Source organism: Xenopus tropicalis, chromosome 1, assembly GCF_000004195.4.
Source record: "Xenopus tropicalis strain Nigerian chromosome 1, UCB_Xtro_10.0, whole genome shotgun sequence".
NCBI classification, from domain to species: domain Eukaryota; kingdom Metazoa; phylum Chordata; class Amphibia; order Anura; family Pipidae; genus Xenopus; species Xenopus tropicalis.
This window is the reverse complement of record NC_030677.2, coordinates 141,159,506-141,185,640: the sequence shown is the minus strand read 5'-3', so window position 1 is coordinate 141,185,640 and position 26,135 is coordinate 141,159,506. Positions and strand designations below refer to the sequence as shown.

General features: G+C 37.7%; 4 gene segments (V, D, J or C); all 4 read left to right on the top strand.

The window, feature by feature from the left end:
• The first annotated feature begins 4,194 nt into the window (after window positions 1-4,194).
• LOC108645687 lies at window positions 4,195-4,674 on the top strand. The segment is given in 2 exon segments: window positions 4,195-4,240; window positions 4,328-4,674. Coding segments are annotated over 2 exon segments (393 nt in total).
• Window positions 4,675-7,628: 2,954 nt separating this feature from the next.
• On the top strand, window positions 7,629-9,318 carry LOC108645686. The segment is given in 2 exon segments: window positions 7,629-7,632; window positions 8,981-9,318. Coding segments are annotated over 2 exon segments (342 nt in total).
• A 9,116-nt stretch (window positions 9,319-18,434) lies between these two features.
• On the top strand, window positions 18,435-20,452 carry LOC105946447. The segment is given in 2 exon segments: window positions 18,435-18,471; window positions 20,115-20,452. Coding segments are annotated over 2 exon segments (375 nt in total).
• Window positions 20,453-23,534: 3,082 nt separating this feature from the next.
• LOC101734352 lies at window positions 23,535-25,047 on the top strand. The segment is given in 2 exon segments: window positions 23,535-23,565; window positions 24,710-25,047. Coding segments are annotated over 2 exon segments (369 nt in total).
• The last annotated feature ends 1,088 nt before the right edge of the window (window positions 25,048-26,135 follow it).

Sequence of the window (26,135 nt, the reverse complement as noted above, 5' to 3'; positions counted from 1 at the left end):
GAGCTCAGCGTTTTATTTCCTATGAGGCTTCTGACCATCTGAACGGGAGAAATATGGGGAGACCTAAGGACACTATTGAGACAACTGAAGGTATGCCTGCAGCTTGAGATTAACTATTTATTAGCCTTTCCTTCTCCTTTAAGTAGGAGAAACAATAGCTTATCTGAAAGCAGTTACATTGTGCTGTGCTGGCTCTTTCTGAAAGTTCAGGATTTAGGCACAATGCACTGAGATGGCTGCCTACATGCCAATATTACAACAAAAAAATACATTTATTGGTTTGAGAATGACATTTTAAATGGAAAAGTGAAGTATTTGCAATGTACAGAGCAAAATTTAGTAATAAAATTTATACCATAAAAATCATGACAGAATCCCTTAAAGTTCATGACTCCATATAAGAAATAGACTGAGTAAAAATGGGATTCATGGGAGAGTAGATCAGTACTTGTCTCACATTTGCTCTTGAGTGATCAGGTACAAAGTCAACTCCCGGCTGAAGACACTAGGGATGCTATGGCAGAACCTTAATGCATGCACGAAAACTATCAATGTGTCTGCATTAAAGTAGTTCTGCAAAAAAGAGTGGGCTGTTAGATATTGGCAGTTGTTAACAGTGATTATGTCAAATTAAAGGAAATGTTTGGATGCAATTATTACAGCTAAGGTGGTGCAACAAATCCCCTAAAATTACTGTAAATAGCCCCTAAAATAACACACCTTTTTCCCTGTGTGTAGATTTACTTGTTTCTCTATTACAAGCAGCTGAACTGTATCTCCCTTCTCTCTCCAAATATGATGACCTCAAGAAGTGCCTATTGGGCATGCTCACTGCCTCTGCTTTTCTATGGGGAAAACTATTGGATTCCTTCCAATTTTGTACAGTACAGTACAGGTCAGAATGGCTAATACTGTATAATGAATATTACATTTCTTTTTGTCTTTTTTAATTTGGTTTACTATTGACATATAATCAATAATTATAAAAAATAATGAATTATAAAGGTGGGTGCTGCTTTATTGTATGGACTATTTTGCACTTGCAAACAAAAGAGAGCTTCTCTTTGCTTCGGCAAATGCAATACAAATGAGGTTCCAACTTTGTTTCCATGGTACAGTATGAGCAGAAAATAATGAACCAGATTTAATTTAATGGGAAAAACTTAAACCACGAGAAAAATTATCATCATATTGAATCTTCCCTAAATTGTACCAAATTCCCTATTAGATAAGGCCAATTACCTATTCTGCCACTTAAGGAATTTTTACAAAGACTGAAGAAAAATTTCTTTTTAACCTCAAGAAAAAGAACAAAGACCCCAAAAGCCAAAATAAATGCCAGTTTCTGTCAGGAAGAGGGCTACATGGAATCAGTCAGTAAAAGAATATGCACCATATTGGAAATCAATGTGCATCACTTAAAAGGTTTCCTGTTATGACAGCAGCTTAAAAAATAAAACAATAAAATATGTAACTAAAATAGTAATGAAGCCTCCTGGGCACTTTCATTAGAGGTAATAAATCTGCTAATGGTGATTTTCAAGTTATAGATGAGGTCCTATTGCAAAACATGGAAAATTACTTGAAAAAAATGGTACATGAACTCATCAGCTGAAACATATTCTGCCTACTGAAAAATGTAGTGTGTGTGTGGTCACTGGTAATTTTAACAGATGTACAGTCCTATAAAATCTTTACAATTCTATACCTCGAAAAGAAGAGAAGATATCCTAGAAAATCTTGTGATCATCAAAGCCTGATAAACTGCTAACACAAATACACTAGTAAAGCGTACTGTTATATATTTAATAATCAGTATTAATTATCATGTAGTTGCATATTTCATTATAATACTGCCCTTTCCTCGAGTGCCTTATAAGCAGACCTTAGTATGCAAATGCTTCTTTTCCTTCAGTTGCAGTGTATAAAAGGTTAATGACCTCCTCTAAGACAATAAGTGAAGAAGATTTCTTGCTAACATGCACTTCATTGTTTTTTTCATTTTTGTGTTTCTTTCCCCATCATGTAAGGAACAGATAACATGTTTTAGTAACTTCATTTTATTGGAACTATAGCATATTTAATATGATCCTGTCTTATTTGCAGGTATCCTCTCTCAGACATTACAAGAGTCTGGTCCTGGAACTGTGAGACCCTCAGATTCACTCAGACTGACCTGCACAGTTTCTGGGTTTGAGCTAACTAGCTATAACATGTACTGGATCAGGCAGCCTCCTGGGAAGGGGTTGGAATGGATTGGAGCTATAGGGACTGGTGGGAGCACAGCTATTGCTGATTCACTTAAAAACAGAGTTACAATTACTAAAGACAATGGGAAGAAGCAGGCCTACCTCCAGATGAATGGGATGGAAGTTAAAGACACTGCCATGTATTACTGTGCAAGATACACAGTGACAGAACAGAATGAGGAACTCAGACAATAACCAGATGTCAAGTCACAGGGCACAGTAATGCAAAACCACAATACAAGAAAAAAGATGACATGGTTTGACAATCCCAATATTATTTATGTTAATTACTTTGCAGCCTCATAGTAGGAACCAAAATATAGCTCTGTTCTGGGACTTTGTCCTTCCATTGTATCAACTACACAAGAACAAAAGTTATTTTAAAGGGGCAGTTCACCTTTGCAAAACGTGCTTTTATTTTCTATTTCTATTTTTATGTTCTAGAGCAGTGCTATCAAACTTCTCTGGTACTGAGGGCCAGATTTTTTCTGGCCTACATGGTGGCAAAAACTCAAATGGTTGGTGCTCACTGTAGGGATATAACACATTATTCATATGTGAAAGAATAATATTATGTCATATTAAGACATACCCTAAAATCCATATGCCTCTCCTGTGGACAGCACAGCAACCCCAGCACATAATTACACACTTTACTATGCCATACTCTGCCTGTCCAACCCTGCCTGTGTGTGCTATACTCTGCCTGCCCTACCTTACCTGTGTGTGTCATACTCTGCCTGCCCTATGCTGCCTGTGTGTGCCATACTCTGCCTGCCCTATGCTGCCTGTGTGTGCCCTACTCTGCCTGCCCTAACCTGCCTGTATTTGCCATACTCTGCCTGCACTACCCTGTTTGTGTGTGCCATACTCTGCCTGCCCTAACCTGCCTGTGTGTGCCATACTCCGCCTGCCATATTATACCTGTGTGTGCCATTCTCTGCCTGCCCTATGCTGCCTGTGTGTGCCATACTCTGCCTGCCCTATGTTGCCTGTGTGTGCATAGGACAGGCAATACATACAGGTACCTTTGCATACAAAGGTAAGCAGTCACAGCAGCCACACAGGTGGGGGGGCCAGAACCTCTATGTTTATTTCTTTAAGCAGCAGCAAGAAAGGTGTAATTGCACAGCCCCATCACCCTTCCTCTTTCACTTAGAAAAGGCACATCTGGGTGAGAGTGTCCTGTGTACCCGTGCTCTACCTGTAGCCTGGGCAACTAGAAATGAGCAAAATCTTTCACCAGGAATGGATTCACTGCAAAATTCTGCATTTTGCCATTGGCAAATTTTTTACTGAAACAGCTAAAAAAAATTAGCGTGAGTGAGAAAAAAAAGTCACGGTCACTTCAAATAAATCGTGGCCACGTCAAAAAAGTTGCTTGCATCGAAAAAAATCACACAGTAGCCGCATTGCGTGAATTTTTTGCCATTTCACAATTTTTTTAGCATTTCCATGAAAAAGGATTCCCTCATCACCCCTCTATGGGCAAAGCATCATTGTGGCCCATAGAGGGGTTACACCGCTTTTCTTGGAATATTTCTACAAAGCAAATTTGTATTTTATAATTAAATCCCAACTAAATACATTCATCTCAGCAATAGCATGACATGCATTGGCTCTTAAATTCTTGGTTCTTAGCTGAAAATTTTTGAAATATGCTTTAATACATTAGCAAATTATGAGCCACTAGCTAGTACTAAAGGTCATGTGTTAAAGCAGGGAAATAGCTAAAATTTACTATAAAAGATTTTTTTATCTATGAGTATCAAAAAAAGAGACAGAATCACACAATTTAAATGCCTAAAATAATCACTCATGTTTCCTGCATGCAAATAGAAATCAAATTCTCTCTGAGTTCTTTAAAAACCTGCAGCTCCCAGATAAAGCAGAGGAATCAGATGCGCTGCATCCAACTGCCTGACCCATAACTCACACTGTCAGTATGAAGTTGTATCTTGTTTTTTTAATATCCCTGTCATATTTTTCAGGTAAGAATGTTTAGTAGATATTAGATACTTAGATTTCTCAAGATATCAACATAATAAACTTTTTTATTTTTGTCTCATTTTTTCCAGATGTTAAATGTGATGTGCAACTTGCCCAGTCAGACCCAGTGGTGATAAAGCCGGGAGGGTCTCACAAACTGTCCTGCACAGCCTCTGGCTTCACATTCAGTGACCACTGGATGAGCTGGGTTAGACAGGCTCCTGGGAAAGGATTACAGTGGGTGTCGGCTATGTACGATGCAAGTAACATACAATATGCTGATTCAGTTAGAGGAAGATTCACCATCTCCAGAGACAATAATAACAACAAGGTATATCTGCAAATGAACAATCTACAAATGGAAGACACTGCCGTGTATTACTGTGCTAGAGGCACAGTGACAAATGTTCTCAGAGCAGTGCAGCAAATACATTAATACTGCTATTCCCCAGTCCTCCAGGTGGGGCAACAAAAGCTCATTGACAGCCAAGACAGGCTCACGTGAAAATCATCCCTTACAGCAAAACAGATTTACATGCAAGAATCCATTTAATTCCCTAACATTTTTTAGAAAGCAGGATTGCTATGATCAAATATTGTTCCTACACAGTTTCTTGGAAGTTTCTTTAAAACCTTAATCACTGGTTATAATTATAAATGTTTTAACTTGGCTAAAACCAAGCCACCCAGTAAATGTAGCAGATGAATGACAAATAAATCACAAGGATTACATTTTTTTTATTTTTTCTGGAGCTGCCCACACCATAGGAGATGGTAGACATTTTGAATGAAGATAAATTAGGGAACTGAGAAAGACAGAGCTCATGGGGAAGAAAAAAGGAGCCATAAAAGGTTAACAGGGAAATGAAGGGGAAAAATAGGTGACGGCTAAAATGTAGATATTGGGAAGAGAGGAGAGAACTAGAGCAAAGAACAGAAAGGGGAAAGGGAAGGGAGGGAAAGGAAAACCGGTAGAAAGAACACAGAGAGAAGGGACAGAATAGAAATTCAATTACAGCAAGAGAGCGAAAGAGCAGGGAGGTGTTCATCTTTCAATACATCTTTTGTGTTGTGTTTATGGTTCTAACCCACCAACAGCATGCCCTAAACTTTAGCCAGTTATTTAGAGGTGTCTTCTCATCATGCAGATCTATATCAAACAGTCATGGCAAAGAGAGTAATTTAATAACCATTTATATGCAAATTACATTAACATCCCATTTACACATTAAAAGGGACCTGTCACCTAGACATAAAAAGCTGTATAATAAATAGGGATGCCCTATGCTGCCTGTGTGTGCCATAGTCTGCCTGCCCTATGCTGCCTGTGTGTGCCATGCTCTGCCTGCCCTATGCTGCCTGTGTGTGCCATACTCTGCCTGCCCTATGCTGCCTGTGTGTGCCATACTCTGCCTGCCCTATGCTGCCTTTGTGTGCCATACTCTTCCTGCCCTACCCTGCTTGTGTGTGCCATACTCTGGCACACAGGCAGCATAGGGCAGACAGAGTATGGCATTGCTTTGTGCAAATATTCCAAGAAAAGCAGTGTAACCCCTCTATCGGCCACAATGATGCCTTGCCCATATTGATGAGGGAATCTGTCCTGTTTCACTTTGCCTGAAAATTCATGGAAATGCTAAAAAAATTGCGAAATGGCAAAAAATTCACTCAATGTGGCTACTGTGTGACTTTATTTGATGCAAGCAACTGTTTTGATGTGGCCACGATTTATTTGAAGTGACCGTGCCTTTTTTTATCTCACTCCCGCTAAATTTTTTAGCTGTTTCAGTAAAAAATTTGCCAATGGCAAAATGCAGTATGGCACACACAGGCAGCATACAGTGACACAATGCTGGCACTGTTCCTACAGTTTTCACAATAACTATATATTAAAAAACTTTTTAATTGCAGTACCACCACAGTATATGTTCTTTTTATAGTGTACAGGGTTTATTTGTGCATTTCTACTGCTCCTACAGTCTGTCTGAGGTGTGAACAGGTGAACAATGTGGGGCTTACAGCCTAAGCCTGAGGTGTGAACAATGCAGGGGCTGAACAATGTAGGCATTAAAAGGTGTGAACAACACAGGGGATTACATGTTTAAACAATACAGCCTGAATCTGAGGTGAGAACCATGCAGGGGGCCAGTTAATCTCAGTACTGATACCATTTAAAGCTTACACAAAGGTAAGCCAGACAGGTGGGGGGCCACACAGAGGGGGGTCTGCCAGGAGGGCCACCAGTTGGACAGCAGTGTTCTATGTTTATCTAACAAAAAGTCATGTGGTTTTAAGGATTCAGTTCGGCCATGAGTGTGAATTTGGCCGAATCAGAATCCTGCTGAAAAAGGTCAAATCTTGTCCGAATAAAAGTCCTTTTCAAATTAAAAATCCGAGATGCCAGTCATGTATTGCCTGCCCCGCCTCTAAGCCTTAGGCATAGAGGCAGGACAGACAATTACTTTCACTTTCCATTTAGCATTCACCTTACTCCTCCCTCCGCACTATCTAATTGTGTTTCCAGTGCAGTGCATAGGCATTAGGTCCCCCATTCTGGCACATAAAGAAGATTTTGGGGTGATACAAAGTTTGCCTTAATAACAGTGCCCACAAAATGGCGCCTGCCTGCTTGCTGTGATTGTGTAATTACTGAAGGAGACTAGATTTATATCATTTTTATAGTATAAGTGAAGTTTATTGTGCTTAACATATACAATAGAAAGGAATTTGGAATTATTTCTTAGGGTGATGGGTCCCCTTGTTTTGTTTTTAAGCACAGCACACACTTGGGGCCCTAATCTTTTGCGAAACAGCGAAAAATCCATGAAACGAATTTGCAGCACATTTTTTTGTCACCCGCACCTGTTTGACGTGCCCGCGCCCAATTTGACAAAATGTTTTTAACACACGACAAATTTATCCACGCAAATTTTCATGGACGTTTCATGAAACAATTCGCCACTGTCAAAATGCGGAAATTCGCTGCAAATCCATGCCTGGTGAAAAAACACGCTCATCACTACATATGAGTGCACAATTTAATTGGCTGAGGCTCAAGGCAGAAATAGTCAGTGACTGAGGCAAAGGTTCCAGTATGTCTCACACTCATGGCTCCTGATTGGTTGGAACCCACTTCTTATAGAAAGTGATTGTAACACATGGTTAGAAGTTTAAGTTGGATGAATATATTTTAACAGATGTTTAAAACACAGATCAGTAATTAATAGCTGCTTAACAAATTATGGAATCTGGCTAAAAGGAAAATTCTGATGTTTTGGCAAAGGAACAGATTTGAAGCCCGGCAGCTGCTATATGTTATGGTAATGTTCTGATGAACCACATTTTTTGCCATTTGCTCCTCTACAGGCAGCCATTAGATCTCTTTGAGGAATGAGTAGGAAATTCTATGTGGCCCAGGTTGGTATTACAGGAGCCGTGCTTGTTTCTTGCCTGTGGAGGACAGAAAATGTTTGGAGCATTAAACTGCTTTTTACAGAATGGTTATATTCTGAATGTTACATCTTTTTAAAATTTGGCTTCTGTCATGTAATCATGTAATAAGGCAAAGCAAATAAAAATATCATAATGAGGAATTAAAATGGTGGGTGTTGTTTCCATCATAGAGAATATTTATGCTCTGCAAACTAAAGTGAGTTTCCTTTTGCTTAGGTATCATGCACAATTCTTATTTACATACAGGTTTTGAAGCAACTTTGTTGCCATAGTGCGAGTGGGAATATCATTTAATTTTATCTGGCTCAAACTGGGCTAAAATTGGCAATGATGGGAAATAATTTCTATAACAATGAAGACATTAAAGAAATAATGTTTCTTTAAAAAACTGAGCATTACTGAACTGAAAAGGGAATTTTCTTTTTTACTTCAAGAAAAGAAACAGCCATAGCAAGAATTAATGCCGGTATCTTTTTAGGGAGAGAGGTACATGGCATCAGTTACAGAATAATGAACAATATATAAGAAACTTGTCTGCATCAAAAGAAATGTTTTTGTTATTACAAAATACTAATACAAACAAACTAAAGGTAAGTAGGACAGTCATGAAGTCTCCTGGATATTTTTACCTGAGTTAAAAAATCTGCTCACAGGGATTTTCCAGCCTTCTGCTATGGAACCGTGGGACAAGGATAAGCCGAGCTGATGACATTTTATAGCAAAACTTAGAATATCACTTGAGACAAACAAACTTTTCAGCTTAAACATATTTTGTTTAATAATGATGATAAATAAATGTCTTATGTGTGAGGTCTTTTGTAAAAAGAAAACAGATCTACAGTATTATAAAACCATTAAACATTAAATGCCATTCCCCTAAAAGAAGAGAGGAAATCTTAGATAATGTATTGTGGTCATCAATGCCTTATAAACTGCTGAACTGCTAACACAAATACAGTAGAAAGTATTTTAGAATTGGTGTTTTATATTTTACATACATTTAAATGACTAGAGAATCATTCATTTAATTATAACTCTTCCCTTTCCTCAAGCTGCCATTTAAGCAGGGCACATTATGCAAAGTATTATTTCCCTTCAGTTACACTGTATAAAAATGTAATGACCCCCTGTAAGATAATTAGTCAATGATATCTCCTGCTAGCATGGACTTCATTATTTTTTTCTTTTGCATGTTTTTTTCGCCATCATGTAAGGAATAAATGACATGTTTAGTAACTTTATTTTATGTAAACAATATAATATTTTATACAATTCTCTATTATTTGCAGGTATCCTCTCTCAGACATTACAAGAGTCTGGTCCTGGAACTGTGAGACCCTCAGAGTCACTCAGACTGACCTGCACAGTTTCTGGGTTTGAGCTAACTAGCTATGCTGTGAGCTGGATCAGGCAGCCTCCTGGGAAAGGACTGGAATGGATTGGAGTTGTATATGGTGATGGGAGCACAGCTATAGCTGATTCACTTAAAAACAGAGTTACAGTTACTAAAGACAATGGGAAGAAGCAGGCCTACCTCCAAATGAATGGGATGGAAGTTAAAGACACTGCCATGTATTACTGTGCAAGAGACACAGTGACAGAACAGAATGAGGAACTCAGACAATAACCAAACATCAAGTCACAGGGCACAGTAATGCAAAACCACAATAAAAGTAAAAAGATGACAGGGATTGACAATCCCAATATTATTCATATTTATTACTTTGCAGCATTAAAGTAGGAACCAAAATATAGCTCTGCTTTGTCCTTCCATTTTACCTTAGTACAAAATTGATATTAAAGAGGCAGTTCACTTTTACAAAACTTATTGTTTTTAATTTCTTTATTTTTAATAATATTTCTAAAAAATAAAAATTAAAGTAGTTCAATCTTCCCACTCTCTCTCTCTCCCAGAAAACGACGTGTGAACCCCAAAAATAATTTCTTGTCTAAAAAACCCCCCATAATTCCAAAAAATTTTCCAATGTGAATTTATTGAAAACTTTCCCTGCTTCAAAAGTTATTTGTAACTGTAATTGCTATTGAGAGCAGCATGCTGACCTCCTGGTTGTTACTTTTTAAACAACGTTGCAAATACCAGGCTCCCTGATGCCTTGTGTTACATTCTTTCAAATGCCAGAGCCCTCAGGGCAGAGAATAGAAAAGGACAGACAAACACTACTTCTCACAGTAAATATATATACAAATAAGTTAAAGTATAAAGAATGTATATTGCAAAGTTGCTTTATTTTATTAAGCAAAAATTATATTTTGGGTCTCCTTTAAAGCAGATCTCTATCTTCTACTCTGTGCTATTTGAATTTAAAGCAGTATAGAAAATTCCTTATCACAGAGCATGTAACAGATGGCACACCTGGTAATTTACATATTGGAATCATAAAGTACAGGGGTATGGGGTAATTTGAAGGGATCAGGGAAGTCATCATAGGTGTATGTATATAGTCATATAATCAGTCAGAGCTCTCCCAGTACCCCTCCTAGCCCTGACTAACTAAATTGTTTTACTTTGCTACATTAAATAAAACATTTCTTAGCAGCATCAGAGAAATGTTAACAGTTATTCTGTTACACACTTAAGTTAAATTTAGAAATATATCAACTAATGTATCAGCTTTTTAAAGGAGAAGCTGCAAGGTATTGCATGTATTGAAAATTATGATTTAATAGGTATCACTGAGACCTGGTGGGATGATAAATGCGACTGGGCTGCGAATTTAAATGGTTATACACTTTTTAGGAGGGACAGAGAGATTAAAAAGGGTGGAGGGGTTTGTCTTTACGTAAAGTCAGATTTAAAGCCATGTAATAAAGATATTACCAATGAAAACATTGAATCTCTTTGGGTAGAAATTTCAGTAGGGCTGAAGGTCACAAAGAAAATGGTCATTGGTGTATGCTATAAACCACCCCGTATAGATGAGGGGGATGAGGCCCAGCTATTGTTGCAAATGGAGGAGGCTTCAAAACTGGGTCAAGTTGTTATTATGGGGGACTTTAATTATCCGGACATTGACTGGAGTAATGGGGTGGCTAAGTCAGAAAAAGCTAGTAGGTTTGTAAATATGCTAAATGACAACTTTTTATTTCAGGCAGTTCAAGAACCTACTAGGAATGACTCTATTTTGGACCTGGTGATTTCTAATAATAATGAACTAATCTCTAACATTTGTGTGGGTGAGCATCTGGGGAACAGTGATCACAACATGGTCTCCTTTGAGATAATGCTACAGAGACAGCTCTATAAGGGAGTAACTAAAACACTCAATTTTAGACGTGCAGACTTTGCCAGTATAAGGGCATCTCTGCAATGTGTCAACTGGGAAAGGCTTTTCATGGGGTTAGACACAGAAGGAAAATGGAACATCTTTAAAACATTGCTTTGCAAGTATACACAACAGTATATTCCCCTCGTAAGCAAGGAGAGGCATCGCAAAGCAAAACCTTTATGGCTGAATAAAAGTGTTAGTGTCGAGGTTGGTAAGAAAAAACGTGCTTTTAAAGCATTCAAGTTAGCTGGGACAGCAGAAACTTTCATCAGGTACAAGGAAGCAAATAAAGCATGCAAAAAAGCTATCAAGCAAGCTAAAATAGAAATGGAAAGGGATATTGCAGCTAGGAGTAAAAAGAATCCAAAATTATTTTTTAATTATGTGAATAGTAAAAAAATGAAGCAAGAAGGGGTGGGAACCTTATTATCGCGGGGGGGTAAGTTGGTTGATGAGAACGGGGAAAAAGCTGAAATTTTGAACTCTTATTTTTCATCTGTCTATACATCTGAGGAGCCAGATAATGAAGGATTCCCTTTTAATATGCCCAGTTCTAGTAATTTAGCTACTGATGCATGGGTCACTCGGGAGGAAATTCAAAAGAGACTTGAACATGTAAAGGTAAACAAAGGTCCAGGGCCGGATGGGATTCATCCCAGGGTATTAAATGAGCTGAGCGCTGTGATTGCCAAACCTCTTCACTTAATTTTTCAGGATTCGTTGAGGTCTGGCATGGTGCCGAGAGACTGGTGGATTGCTAATGTGGTGCCGTTATTTAAAAAGGGATCCCGTTCTCAGCCTGAAAACTATAGGCCTGTTAGTCTGACATCAGTAGTAGGAAAATTTTTGGAAGGGGTAATAAGGGATAGGGTACTTGAATACATTGCAGTTCACAATACTATTAGTTTGTGCCAGCATGGTTTTATGCGTAACAGATCTTGCCAGACTAATTTAGTCGCCTTTTATGAGGAGGTGAGTAGGAACCTCGATGCTGGAATGGCAGTTGATGTCATCTACTTGGACTTTGCTAAAGCGTTTGATACAGTACCTCACAGAAGGTTAATGATCAAATTAAGGAATATTGGCCTAGAACATAATATTTGTAATTGGATAGAGAACTGGCTGAAGGATAGATTACAAAGAGTGGTGGTAAATGGAACATTTTCTAATTGGACTAGTGTGGTTAGTGGAGTACCGCAGGGGTCAGTCCTTGGTCCTTTGCTTTTTAACTTGTTTATTAATGACCTGGAGGTGGGCATAGAGAGTACTGTTTCTATTTTTGCTGATGACACAAAATTGTGCAAAACTATAAGTTCCATGCAGGATGCTGCAGCTTTGCAGAGCGATTTGACAAAATTAGAAAACTGGGCAGCAAACTGGAAAATGAGGTTCAATGTTGATAAGTGCAAAGTTATGCATTTTGGTAGGAATAATATAAACGCGAACTATCTACTGAATGGTAGTGTGTTGGGGGTATCCTTAATGGAGAAGGATCTAGGGGTTTTTGTTGATAACAAGTTGTCTAATTCCAGGCAGTGTCATTCTGTGGCTACTAAAGCAAATAAAGTGCTGTCTTGTATAAAAAAGGGCATTGACTCAAGGGATGAGAACATAATTTTGCCCCTTTATAGGTCCCTGGTAAGGCCTCACCTTGAGTATGCAGTGCAGTTTTGGGCTCCAGTCCTTAAGAAGGATATTAATGAGCTGGAGAGAGTACAGAGACGTGCAACTAAACTGGTTAAGGGGATGGAAGATTTAAGCTATGAGGTTAAACTGTCGAGGTTGGGGTTGTTTTCTCTGGAAAAGCTTGCGAGGGGACATGATTACTCTGTACAAGTACATTAGAGGGGATTATAGGCAGATGGGGGGTGTTCTTTTTTCCCATAAAAACAATGAACGCACCAGAGGTCACCCCTTTAGATTAGAGGAACGGAGCTTCCATTTGAAGCAGCGTAGGTGGTTTTTAATGGTGAGGGCAGTGAGGTTGTGGAATGCCCTTCCTAGTGATGTGGTAATGACAGATTCTGTTAATGCCTTTAAGAGGGGCCTGGATGAGTTCTTGAACAATCAGAATATCCAAGGCTATTGTGATACTAATATCTACAGTTAGTACTAGTGGTTGTATTTATAGTTTATGTATGTGAGTGTATAGATTGGTAGGTGGGGGTTAGGTGTGCTGGGTTTACTTGGATGGGTTAAACTTGATGGACACTGGTCTTTTTTCAACCCTATATAACTATGTAACTATATAAGGAAAGCCTAAGTCACTTGGGGGTGCCAAAATGTTAGGCACCCCCAAGTGACTTTAGTCACTTACTTTGTACCCCGGGCTGGTGCCCCTGTTAGGAGAGAACAGCACCAGCCCGGGGTAGCTGTAGCGATCGCTTTCTTCTTCCGCGTTGGCGCAATTGCGCATGCGCATTAGAGTAAAAAGCTGAACTTTAACAACAAAGTTGGCTTTTCACTCTAATGCGCATGCACCAGCCCAGGGATTCCGCCGCAGAAGAAATACGGAAGAAGGAAGCGCTCCGCTACAGGTACCCCAGGCTGGTGCTGTTTTCTCCTAACAGGGGCACCAGCCTGGGGTACAAGGTAAGTGATTAAAGTCACCTGGGGGTGCCTAACATTTTGGCACCCTCAAGTGAGAAGGCTTTCCTTCTCCTTCAAAAAGCTGATACATTAGTTGATATTTTCTAAATTTAACTTACGTGTGTAACAGAATAACTGTTAACATTTCTCTGATACTGCTAAGAAATGTTTTATTTAATGTAGCAAAGTAAAACAATTTAGTTAGTCAGGGCACCCCCAAGTGACTTAGCCTTTCCTTGTCCTTTGAGACTTTAGAATATTGACAACCAGTCTTTCTGAGCTGCTTCTGGAAAGTATAAGGGGAGTGGGAAATTAAAACAACTTAATTTTAGGCATACATTTAGAAAAAACGTGAAGAAAAGTCATGTTATTAAGTAATGATTTATGTTATACTAGAACTGGGTACCGTTTTTGGGTAAATTGACAGTAGTGATGAGCAAATGTTTTCTTCAGCCATGAATTCGCAGTGAAATTCCACAATTTTTAGTGAAACTGCCAAAAAATTTTGCTGCTTAAAATTCACAATTCAAAAAAATTGCATGTATCAAAAAAGTTGCGTTTTATGAATTTTCCCTCAGTTCCCTCGCAAATTTTTTGATGAAACAAAACTGGACAGACACTAATTGACAGCACTTTGTGTGAGTAAATGGCCCTTGATATGTCTGTACAGATATATGTATGCCCCTTTAACTGTAAAAGCACAGGAAAACCTTATTATACAGGTGCCAATTGATGTTACATTTGGACAGGCATATTGAATACACTATTTATGGAATGATTATTAAGACCTCATAAATAATGCTGAAGCCACAGCTGATTGGGACACTTGTTTGACAAGTCCAATGACAGATGCAGTTACTAAAACTACTATTATATATATTTTGTCTGTTTCCAATCCTATTACTAGCACCAGAATGCATTACTAAGGAGCAGATTTACTGATTTTCACAAATGTCTGACATTTACCAAAACAATCCAAGCTGATTAAGTCAGCATGGGAAAAAGTCACAAAAACGACAACGTTTTCTAATAGCTTCCCCAAAAACTTAAATTTTTTGAATTGTCACACAAAACCCAGTTTCAAAAATACTAAACCTTTAAAGTTTCAAAGCAAAAAGAAGGATCTTTCAGCAAAGGAAAAAAGATCTCGAAAAAGTTGCAACTTTTATCGCAAAAAATCTGAACTGGGAAAAAACTAAAAATATGATGATTAGTTAATGGTCCCCCAAATGTTGGAACACTTTCCAGCCCTTGCAGTTAGATGAAAAGCAGCCAACAACATATACTGTACATTTCTGTTTTCCACTGATTTTACAATTTTTACTGTACAGTTATAATCTCTTAAAGCAACCAATCAGCAGGTAGGATTATTTGGAAACCTGTTAAAAAGCAAGCATCTTATTGGTTGCTATGGATTTTTGCAGCCTTTCTTAAACATAGGGTAAGACCTGTAAGAGGATTTATTACCTACATTAACTAAAATATGCTCAATGTTTTTCATTTAGTGACTGAGGGCTATTTGAGGATGAAGTAATAAAAGTCATAAATAGAATTTCTCATTAGAAAATGATTATAACTTTACTGTACATACAGTAGCACTTTTTTTAAAGACCTATTTGAAAGTGAAAGATTTATTCCATTGCACTTTGGTGCAAAGTAAAAAATATTTTATCTTTCTTTTCTGGCAGCCAAATACCCACGTGGGAAAGCTGGGAGGGTCTTACAAACTGACCTGCATGGCTTCCAGAGAAACCTATAGCAACAATAATACAAATTGGTCAAACTCCTTTGGTGGGAAATACTTTTAATGATCATCATTTTGTTACGCAAGTGTAATATCCCTACTCTCCTGGGAAGTCTAGAAAGCTGAGCATTAGAAGGAGTTTTCACCTCCTACCAACACATCCGGGAGGGTCTCACAAACTGTCCTGCACAGCCTCTGGCTTCACATTCAGTGACTACTGGATGAGCTGGGTTAGACAGGCTCCTGGGAAAGGATTACACTGGGTGTCTGCTATGTACGATGCAAGTAACATACGCTATGCTGATTCAGTTAGAGGAAGATTCACCATCTCCAGAGACAATAATAACAACAAGGTATATTTGCAAATGAACAATCTACAAATGGAAGACACTGCCGTGTATTTCTGTGCTAGATACACAGTGACAAATGTTCTCAGAGCAGTGCAGCAAATACACTAATACTGCTATTCCCCAGTCCTCCAGGTGGGGGCAACAAAAGCCCATTGAAAGCAAAGACAGGCTTACATGTGAAAATCAACCCTTACAGCAAAACAGGTTTACATGCAAGAATCCATTTAATACACTAATCAGTGTTTAGAAAGCAGGATGAAGGTATGCCTGTAGCTTGAGATTAACTCTTTGGTAGCCTTTCCTGCTCCTTTAAAAACCTTAAATCACTGGTTATAATTATAAATATTTTAACATGGCTAAAACCAAGCAACCCAGTAAATGTAGCAGATGAATGACAAATGAATCAGAAGGATTACATTAAACACACATTTTTTTGTTTTTTTCTGGAGCAGCCCACACCATAGGAGATGGACATTTTGAATGAACAGGGAACTGAGGAAGACAGAACTAAAAAGGAAAAAAGAGCCATAAAAGAAATGAAGGGAAAAAATAAATGACAGCTAAAATATAGATATTAGGAACAGAGGAGAGAACTAAAGCAAAGAACAGAAAGGGGAAAAGGGAAGGGAGGGAAAGGAAAACCGGTAGAAAGAAGAGACAAGCTAACACAGAGAGAAGAGACAGAAGAAAAATTCAATTACAGCAAGAGAGCGATCTTTTGTGTTGTGTATAAGGTTCTAACCCACCAACAGCATGCCCTAAACTTAAGCCAGTTATTTAGAGGTGTCTTCTCATCATGCAGATCTATAACAAACAGTCATGGCAAAGAGAGTAATTTAATAACCATTTATATGCAAATGACATTAACATCCCATTTACACATTAAAAGGGACCTGTCACGCTATATTTACAAAAGGTCTTGGAAAAGTCAGGCCTCAATTACGGTCTGGGACTCAGTTATACATTCAGACCCTTTAAGCCATGGCTTCCACCCCAAACTTCCTCTCTCAGGTTTCAATGGGATCATCCCAAACTTTAACCCAGACCCCTGGACCCCTCCTAAAACGCCGTCAATTGCCCTCTTAAATTTGGACCTCGACTCCTTAAAATACTCTCAAAAACGTCTAGTAGTACACTTTTTAGAAGTGGCGAGACTACTAATTGCTCAGCGATGGAAATCGGACTTAATTCCAGCTATTCTAGAGTTAGTAAATTTTCTAGACCTTACTGAAAAGTTTGAATTTTTTGACGCTAGAAATAGAAATTCTCTGAGCAATCATAGCAAAAAGTGGTCTTCTTGGAAATACTTTAAAGAAGGGTAGATAAAAATCAATCCATTATGTTCAGTGTGTTGCAGTGTGTTGCAAAGTCTAACTACAATTTAATAATGTCTGATTTCCCTGTCCCTCTCCCTCCTTTATTTCCTGGTTTTTTTTTTCTCTTCCCCTCTCCTATCTCTACTTCTTCCCTTTCTTTCTCTCTTCTCTTTTATTCTTTGCTTTTTTTTTTTTATTATTTAAGTTTTATGCTTTCTGTTAAGTGTCCTTTACGTGACATAAGGAATAAATACTTTAAAGTTCAAGGCCTGAGCTAAAAGTTATGAAGATAATAACTTGTATTAAGGCTATAATGTGTGTTATATGTTAATATCTCATTACAAAAATAAAAATTGTTAATGGAAAAAAAAAGGGACCTGTCACCTAAACATAAAAAAACTATTTAATAAATAGGGATGCACTGAATCCACTATTTTCATATTTGTCCAAACCCCAAATCTTTTGTAAAAGATTAAGCCGAATACTGAACCAAATCTGAATTTGCATATGTAAATTAGGATACGGAAGAGTTAAAGATGAAAAATTTTCATCTACCATACTTATGTGACAAATAGTCATGTGATTTTAAGGATTCGGATTCGGTTCGGCCAGGATTCAACCGAATATGAATTCTAAACCCAGTGGGTGAGCTGTAGCCTATAGGATAAACCCATGTAAATGGGATTTTTTTAAGAGTCTGGAATTCATTCCCAGAATTCCTTTTGTTTGCTGTTGAAAAAGGACAAATCTTGGCCGAATAAAAGTCCATGTCAAATTAAAAATCCCAGCTGTCAATTATGTATTGCCTGCCTGCAGGGCAGTCAATTACTTTCAGTTTCCATTTACCATTCACCTTTCCACTCCCTCCTCGCAGTCACCAGTACCAGTAACCAGTAAAATTCCTGGATTTGTGGTTTCCTGTCCAAGACTGCAAGTGTTTTGTTTTTAAGCACAGCAGGCACTTGGGACCCTAATCTACATATGAGGCAAAGGTTCCAGTATGTCCCACATTCATGGCTCCTGATTGGTTGGAGCCCACTTCTTAAAGAAAGTGATTGTAACACATGGTAAGAAGTTTGTTAAAGGATGAATATATTCTAGCAACAGATGTTTACTTTTAAAACACAGATCAGTAAATACTAGCTGCTGATTGGTTACTATGGGTGACTAAAATTAGAGCAAAGTGTGCCTGCAATGTATGGCAGTTGTATAGGTCTGTGGGTAATAGCTGCAGCTTTAATGCTCTGGCCCCTGAGGCAATAACTTGTGAACTGCTGTTTATAGAAAAACAAAACCATTTATCAAATTATGGAATCTGGCTAAAAGGGTAATTCTGATGTTTTGGCAAAGGAACAGATTTGATACCCGGCAGCTGCTATATGTTATGGTAAAGTTCTGATGAACCACATTTTGGGCCATTTGCTCCTTTACAGGCAGCCATTAGATCTCTGTGATGAATGAGCAGGAAATTCTATGTGGCTGCCTTAACTCCAGGTTGGTATTACAGGAGCCGTGCTTGTTTCTTGCCTGTGGAGGACAGAAAAGTATTGGCGCAGAAAACTGCTTTTACAGAATGTTTATATTCTGTTACATTTTTTTAAAATTTGGTTTGTGTAATGCAATCATGTAATAAGGCAAAGCAAATAAAAATATCATAATGAGGAATTAAAAGGGTGGGTGTTGTTTCCATCATAGAGAATATTTATGCCCTGCAAACTAAAGTGAGTTTCCTTTTGCTTAGGTATCGTGCACAATTCTTATTTACATACAAGTTTGAAACAAATTTGTTGCCATAGTGCAAGTGGGAATATCATTTAATTTTATCCGGTACAAACTGGGCTAAAATTGGCAATGGTGAGAAATAATTGCTATAACAATGAAGAGATTAAAGAAATAATGTTTCTTTAAAAAACTGAGCATTACTGAAATGGGAATTTTCTTTTTTACTTCAAGAAATGGAACAGCCATAGCAAGAATTAATGGCGGTATCTTTATTGGGAGACAGGTACATGGCATCAGAATAATGAACAATATACAGTATGAGAAACTTGTCTGCATCAAAAGAAATGTTTTTGTTATTACAAAATACAGGTATGGGATCCATTATTCAGAAACCCGTTATCCAGAAAGTTCCGAATTACGGGAAGGCCATCTCCCATAGACTTCATTATAAGCAAATAATTCTAATTTTTAAAAATGATTTCCCTTTCTTGGTAATAATAAAACAGTACCTTGTACTTGATCCCAACTAAAATATAACTAATACTTATTGGAAGCAAAACAATCCTATTGGGTTTTTTTTAATGTTTAAATAATCTTTTAGCAGACTTAAGGTATGGAGATCCAAATTACAGAAAGATCCCTTATCTGGAAAACCCCAGGTCCTGAGCATTCTGGATAATGAATCCCATACATGTACTAATACAGACAAATTAACAGTAAGTAGGACAGTCATGAAGTCTCCTGGAAATTTTTTAACTGAGTTATTAAATCTGCTCACAGGGATTTTCCAGCCTTCTGCTATGGAACCGTGGGACAAGGATAAACCAAGCTAATGACATTTTATAGCAAAATCTTTTGAGACAAACAAATGGTACATTAACTTTTCAGCTCAAACATATTTTGCTTAATAATGATGAAAAATGAATGTCTCATGTGTGAGGTCTTTCGTAAAAAGAAAACAGATTTACAGTATTATAAAACCGTTAAACAATAAATGCCATTCCCCTAAAAGAAGAGAGGAAATCTAAGAAAATGTCTTGTGGTCATCAATGCCTGATAAACTGCTAACACAAATACAGTAGAAAGTATTTTTGAATTGGTGAGCTGTTTTATATTTTACATACATTTAAATGATTAGAGAATCATTCATTTAATTATAACCCTTCCTTTCCCTCAAGCTGCCATTTAAGCAGGGCACATTATGCAAATAATTATTTCCCTTCAGTTACACTGTATAAAAATGTAATGACCCCCTGTAAGATAATTAGTCAATGACATCTCCTGCTAGCATGGACTTCATTATTTTTTTCTTTTGCATGTTTTTTTCGCCATCATGTAAGGAATAAATGACATGTTTAGTAACTTTATTTTATGTAAACAATATAATATTTTATATAATTCTCTATTGTTTTCAGGTATCCTCTCTCAGACATTACAAGAGTCTGGTCCTGGAACTGTGAGACCCTCAGAGTCACTCAGACTGACCTGCACAGTTTCTGGGTTTGAGCTAACTAGCAATGAAATTCACTGGATCAGGCAGCCTCCTGGGAAGGGACTGGAATGGATTGGAGCTATAGGGACTGGTGGGGGCACAGCTATTGCTGATTCACTTAAAAACAGAGTTACAATTACTAAAGAAAATGGGAAGAAGCAGGCCTACCTCCAAATGAATGGGATGGAAGTTAAAGACACTGCCATGTATTACTGTGCAAGATACACAGTGACAGAACAGAATGAGGAACTCAGACAATAACTACATTTCAAGTCACAGGGCACAGTTTTGTAAAACCACAAATGACAAAAGGATGAAAAACATGGAAATCCCAACACTAGTCATGTCAATTATTCTGTTATTCTAGCAACTCATGTATTTAATTGTAACAGTAGCTCAGTTACAGACTTTCGTAAAGCTCAAAGAGCATACCCAGTAAGGGCTAAAGCTGCTGCAGTTGTTGAGAAATGCATTAACTAGTATATCAAATGTTTAACAGTTTAGACTAGCAACCGTGCTTGCTGAACTGCTACTGGGAAGTACTGTATGAGGTGAGTGGGAAAAAATATTTTTAAAACATAAAGCTTAGAAAAAATGAAAACAAATATTTATGACAATTTAAAGAAGCAACTGAAAACTGTATGTATAGTACAGATATACTGTTCCTTTGCCTCAGGACAACTTTTCTTTATATATTTTACAGTTGGACATTTTGGTCTTTTGAATTTACTGTTTATAGAATGTTTATTAAAACCCCATGAATATGGAAATCATACTCCAATCCAATTACTAGTGCATTCAAAAATGTTTAAAGCTTTTTCAGAATTTGCACTAAGATTAAAAGATTGTGACCTTACTAAAATTTTTCTAAAACCAAGCAGCAATTCATATCATATACTACTACTCCTAATAATAATAATAATCTGGATTTTAAATGTAATTTAAATGGGGTTAATTGGGCCACTTGTTCCAAGTAGTCAAGTTACAGATGTACAAATTCAAACTATGGCCATTGTAAGTATATAATGGCATGGGGTACCTGTTTTCAATCCAATTATTAGCTACAGCTTTACTGAATGTTGGAATCCTTTCGATCACTTGCAATACCTGTTACCAGAAGCGCTGGTAACAGAATTTCCATATACACCTCCCAGCCTTCATAGTTTACACTTGGTGCTCAGTAATAAGGGATATGGCACTCCCATGTATACTCAAGAGATATAGAGAATTCCCAGTATACAATATTCTTCCAATTATGCCAAGTGAACATACAACATTTCTGGGGCGTGTCCCTTCATCAGCTGATAATCAGTGATTATATACTCCAGTATTAAAATGCAGCAAAACCCAACCTCTAATAAATATACAAAATTCAATTTTAATTATGAGCCCATAAGTTATGTACAAAGCCTGATGAAAAGGCCATCTTGGGTAATTCCTTTTTTGATGCGCGTGACTTTTTTTGCCGTGACCACGACTTTGTGAATTTTTCCACTAGAAATTTGTGTGCCGTTTAATGAAACAATCAGCCAATGGCAAAATATGGAATATTGCCGTGAATCCATGCCTGACAAAAAATTTAACTTATCACTAATTAGAAGTAAGGTATAGTGATGAGCGAATTCTTTTGCCAGCCATGGATTTGCAGCAAATTTTCGCATTTCGCCAAAAACGCGGGGCGACAAAAAAAAATAATCGTGTGACAAATGCATTTTGTGATTTTTTTCGCTGTTTCGCGAATTTTCTTGCCGTTTCGCAAATTTTATGGTGAAGCGAAACGGGACAGATTCGCTCATCACTAGTAAGGTACCAAACTGAAGTGGTTAATGACATACCAATGTCTCCTGCATAACAGTGGCAGCTAGCAAAACTTCATTATAACTATAATGATTCCTTAGGATTAAATGTGATGTCTGTTTAGCACCTGCAAAAATATTTTTTGCAGGAATACGAGAAGGTTTCTCATATAAAATGCCAATAATAGTTTCTTTGCTCTGTGGAAGTGGGATAAAATGTTCAAAGTGAACAGGAAAATAAAAGTTTGTCTGTATAGCTATTAGTGATAAGGTAATGGTTTCACAAGGCAGGGATTTGCTGCAAAATTCTGCATTTCACACTGGCGAATTTTTCGTGCAAAATTTAGGTGCAAAAATATTTCCGTTCACATTAAAAAAAGGCTGAGTCAAAAAAGGTGCAGTTGCATCAAAAAAGTCGACTGTAGGCGCATTTTGCAAATTTTTTCACAGTTTTACAAATTTTTCAGCAAAGAAAAATGGGGCAGATTCACTGATCACCAATAGCTATTTGTTAAAACTGCCTTTATGTTACATCTTATTAAACAATTTATTTAGATGTACAAATTTCCAGTCAGACCCAGTGCTGGTAAATCTAGAAACTGTCCTGCATAACCTCTATGTTCACCTTTAGCAACAATATTACTAAGCTGTGATTTATAGCACTGGAAGAACATTGTATAATAATTTCATTAATTTTAAACCATTTTGAGACTATATCATATCAGCTAGCAAATCAATTGCAGGCTATAGACAGCTATATATTGCTATATTGCTAGTTACAGTGAGAAATGGTCCCAGAACAGGGTTGAAAAACACTATTGATGTCCTTCCACAAACTTGCAGTAGGGGGCAATGAAAGCACTTGAATACAATAAAACAGATGTTAAAATCCTGAACTTAAATGATAAGGAAAGTTAAAATCACTGGGGGTGCCAAATGGTTAGTAACACTGAGAATTCATGGATAACAAAAGCAATGTTTTCACCAGTTCCGGTAATGGATTTTTACTTTCAAAACAGAGATCAGCAAATGCTATCTGTTATGGGTGATTTGAAATGGAGAAAACTTTGCACCTGCTATTACTTTTTGGGTAAATTTAGCTTCCCACTTCAGTGGCACTAACTGCAGGCTAGAAGTGATAAAACCATTTATGAGGCACTCTAGGCAACCAAGCTGGCCACCTCACCCCCAGTTGTAAGTTGAAAATATTGGCCAGCATGTTGGTCTGAGTTATGTTAATCTTTTCTTGTGAAGTTTGTAATAAAAAAACATTAAAACCCATGTGTGCGTGAGGACAAGCACAGGCAGTGACAACGCGGGGGAATTGGGGGCACAAAGAAGTGACATAATGTGACCTGTAGTGGTAGGGGGATAAGGGACAGGATTAGGGGCATGCAGAAAGAAGAGTTATGTGCCTAGTGCCCCACCTCCATTGTGCTCTAGGCATGTGCCTGTTCTTCCTACCACTACTTCCTACCGTAATGCTGAATGTTATTTTTTTCTTTGGCATAAATTAAAGAGGTAAATAAAAATGATAATAAAAAAAGATGAGGGTGACTGTTGTCATCCTTAACAAACGTAAGTGAGCTTACTATTACTTAGGCCTCACACAGGGCTGGAAATAGGGGTGGGCAGATGAGGCACATGTGGTAAAGGGTGGGCCTTGCCGGGGGTCGTGCTTTGAGCACCCTTGTGCATTGCTCTCTGTTTACACATATCTCTAATCTATATACAAGTACAGCCACATTTCTGTTACCACATTATGAGTTTATCCATAACTTACCCATAACTTTCTCCTCAGACTAAATCTGACCAAACTGTGCAAAATTGCCAAAAGGTAATACAGTAAATACTTTGTATAGCCAGGGAATATTTTGGTATGCAAGTGTGATATCCCTAATTTCTATTAAAAAAATAAATAAATAAAAACAAAGAATTACTGGATTGGGAATTTTCTTTTTTTTACCTCAAGAAATGGAATAAATGCACCAAGAGTTAATGCCAATATCTGTTAGGGAGGGGGCACATGGCATCAGTTACAGAACAACTGAGAAACAAATAAATAAGTACATACATGTAAATTAGGCAGATATGAACACGCCAGGATATTTTTACCTAGATTCCTTAATCTGAACCTGATTTTCCATCTGCTGCTATAATTAGTTAAAATTAATAAAACAGAACACAGAACAATGCATTACAGTTACATTAAATTAACAGCTGTAGCATATTCTGCTTACTGATAATGAAAAATAAATATTCTGTTGCTACAATGGTTGGTAAGAATGTGACAGATTTACAATCCTATACCCCTGAAAGAAGAGGATATCCTTGAAGATGTATGGTGATCATCAAAGATCAATTACAAACACAAATACAGTAGGAAATATTATTAAATTACTCTACTCTTTTATATCTCATATTCTTTAAAAATGATCAGAGAATCATTCATTTAATTATTATGACACTGCCCTTTCCTCAAGCGCCTTATAACAAAAATTCATTATGCAAATGATTCTTTTCCTCCAGCTACACAGTGTATAAAGTGTTAACAACCTCCCTCTTAGACAATTAGTCAAGGACATTTCCTGCTAACATGGACTTTCTTATTTTTTTAAGTTTCATATTTTTTACTCCATCATGTAAGGAACACATAAGATGTTTTAGTAACTTCATTTTATTGGAACTATACATATTTAATATAATCCTGTCTCATTTGCAGGTATCCTCTCTCAGACATTACAAGAGTCTGGTCCTGGAACTGTGAGACCCTCAGAGTCACTCAGACTGACCTGCACAGTTTCTGGGTTTGAGCTAACTAGCAATTATGTGAGCTGGATCAGGCAGCCTCCTGGGAAGGGACTGGAATGGATTGGATTTGTAAGACCTGATGGGAGCACAGCTATAGCTGATTCACTTAAAAACAGAGTTACAATTACTAAAGACAATGGGAAGAAGCAGGTCTACCTCCAAATGAATGGGATGGAAGTTAAAGACACTGCCATGTATTACTGTGCAAGATACACAGTGACAGAACAGAATGAGGAACTCAGACAATAACTACATTTCAAGTCACAGGGAACAGTAATACAAAACCACAATAAAAGACAAAAGATGACAGGGTTTGACAATCGCATTTATTAATGTTAATTACTTTTCAGCCTCAAAGTAGGAACCAAAATATAGCCCTGATTTGTGACTTTGTCCTTCCATTTTACATTAGTACAAAATTGACATTAAAGAGGCAGTTCACTTTTACAAAACTTATTGTTTTTATTTTGAATATTTTTCTACAAAGTAAAAAATAAAGTAGTTTAATCTCCCCTCTCACTTTCTTCCAGCAAAGGACATGTCAACCCCAAAAATGATTTTTTGTCTAAAAAAACTCCATAATTCCATACAACTTTCTAATGTGAATTTATTGAAAACTTTTAGTGCTTCAAACGTTATTTGTAAATGTAATTGCTATTGAGAGCAGCATTTGCTGAACTCCTGGTTGTTACTTTTTAAACAATGTTGCAAATGCCAGGATCCATAGGTGTATGTGTAAGTCCGAATTTCGGATTTTAAAAAGTACGATTGCAAACAGTTCGTATTAAATACGATAATTTCTGATGTGCATTAATTGCGCGAAAATATTGTGGTACAATACTAAAATTTCGAACGATCATAAACGAGGCGGAAACCTTTCTGACTTTGAACCTTCAGTGCATGATTTTGGAAGTCTCCCATAGGACTCAATGGCACTCTGCAGTTTCAACCTGGCCCAAGGAAAGTCTCCCATAGGGCTCAATGGCACTCTGCAGTTCCAACCTGGCCCAAGGAAAGTCTCCCATAGGGCTCAATGGCACTCTGCAGTTCCAACCTGGCCCAAGGAAAGTCTCCCATAGGGCTCAATGGCACTCTGCAGCTCCAACCCGGCCCAAGGGAAGTCTCACATAGGGCTCAATGGCACTCTGCAGCTCCAACCTGGCCCAAGGGAAGTCTCACATAGGGCTCAATGGCACTCTGCAGCTCCAACCCGGCCCAAGGAAAGTCTCCCATAGGGCTCAATGGCACTCTGCAGCTCCAACCCGGCCCAAGAGAAGTCTCCCATAGGGCTCAATGGCACTCTGCAGCTCCAACCTGGCCCAAGGAAAGTCTCCCAT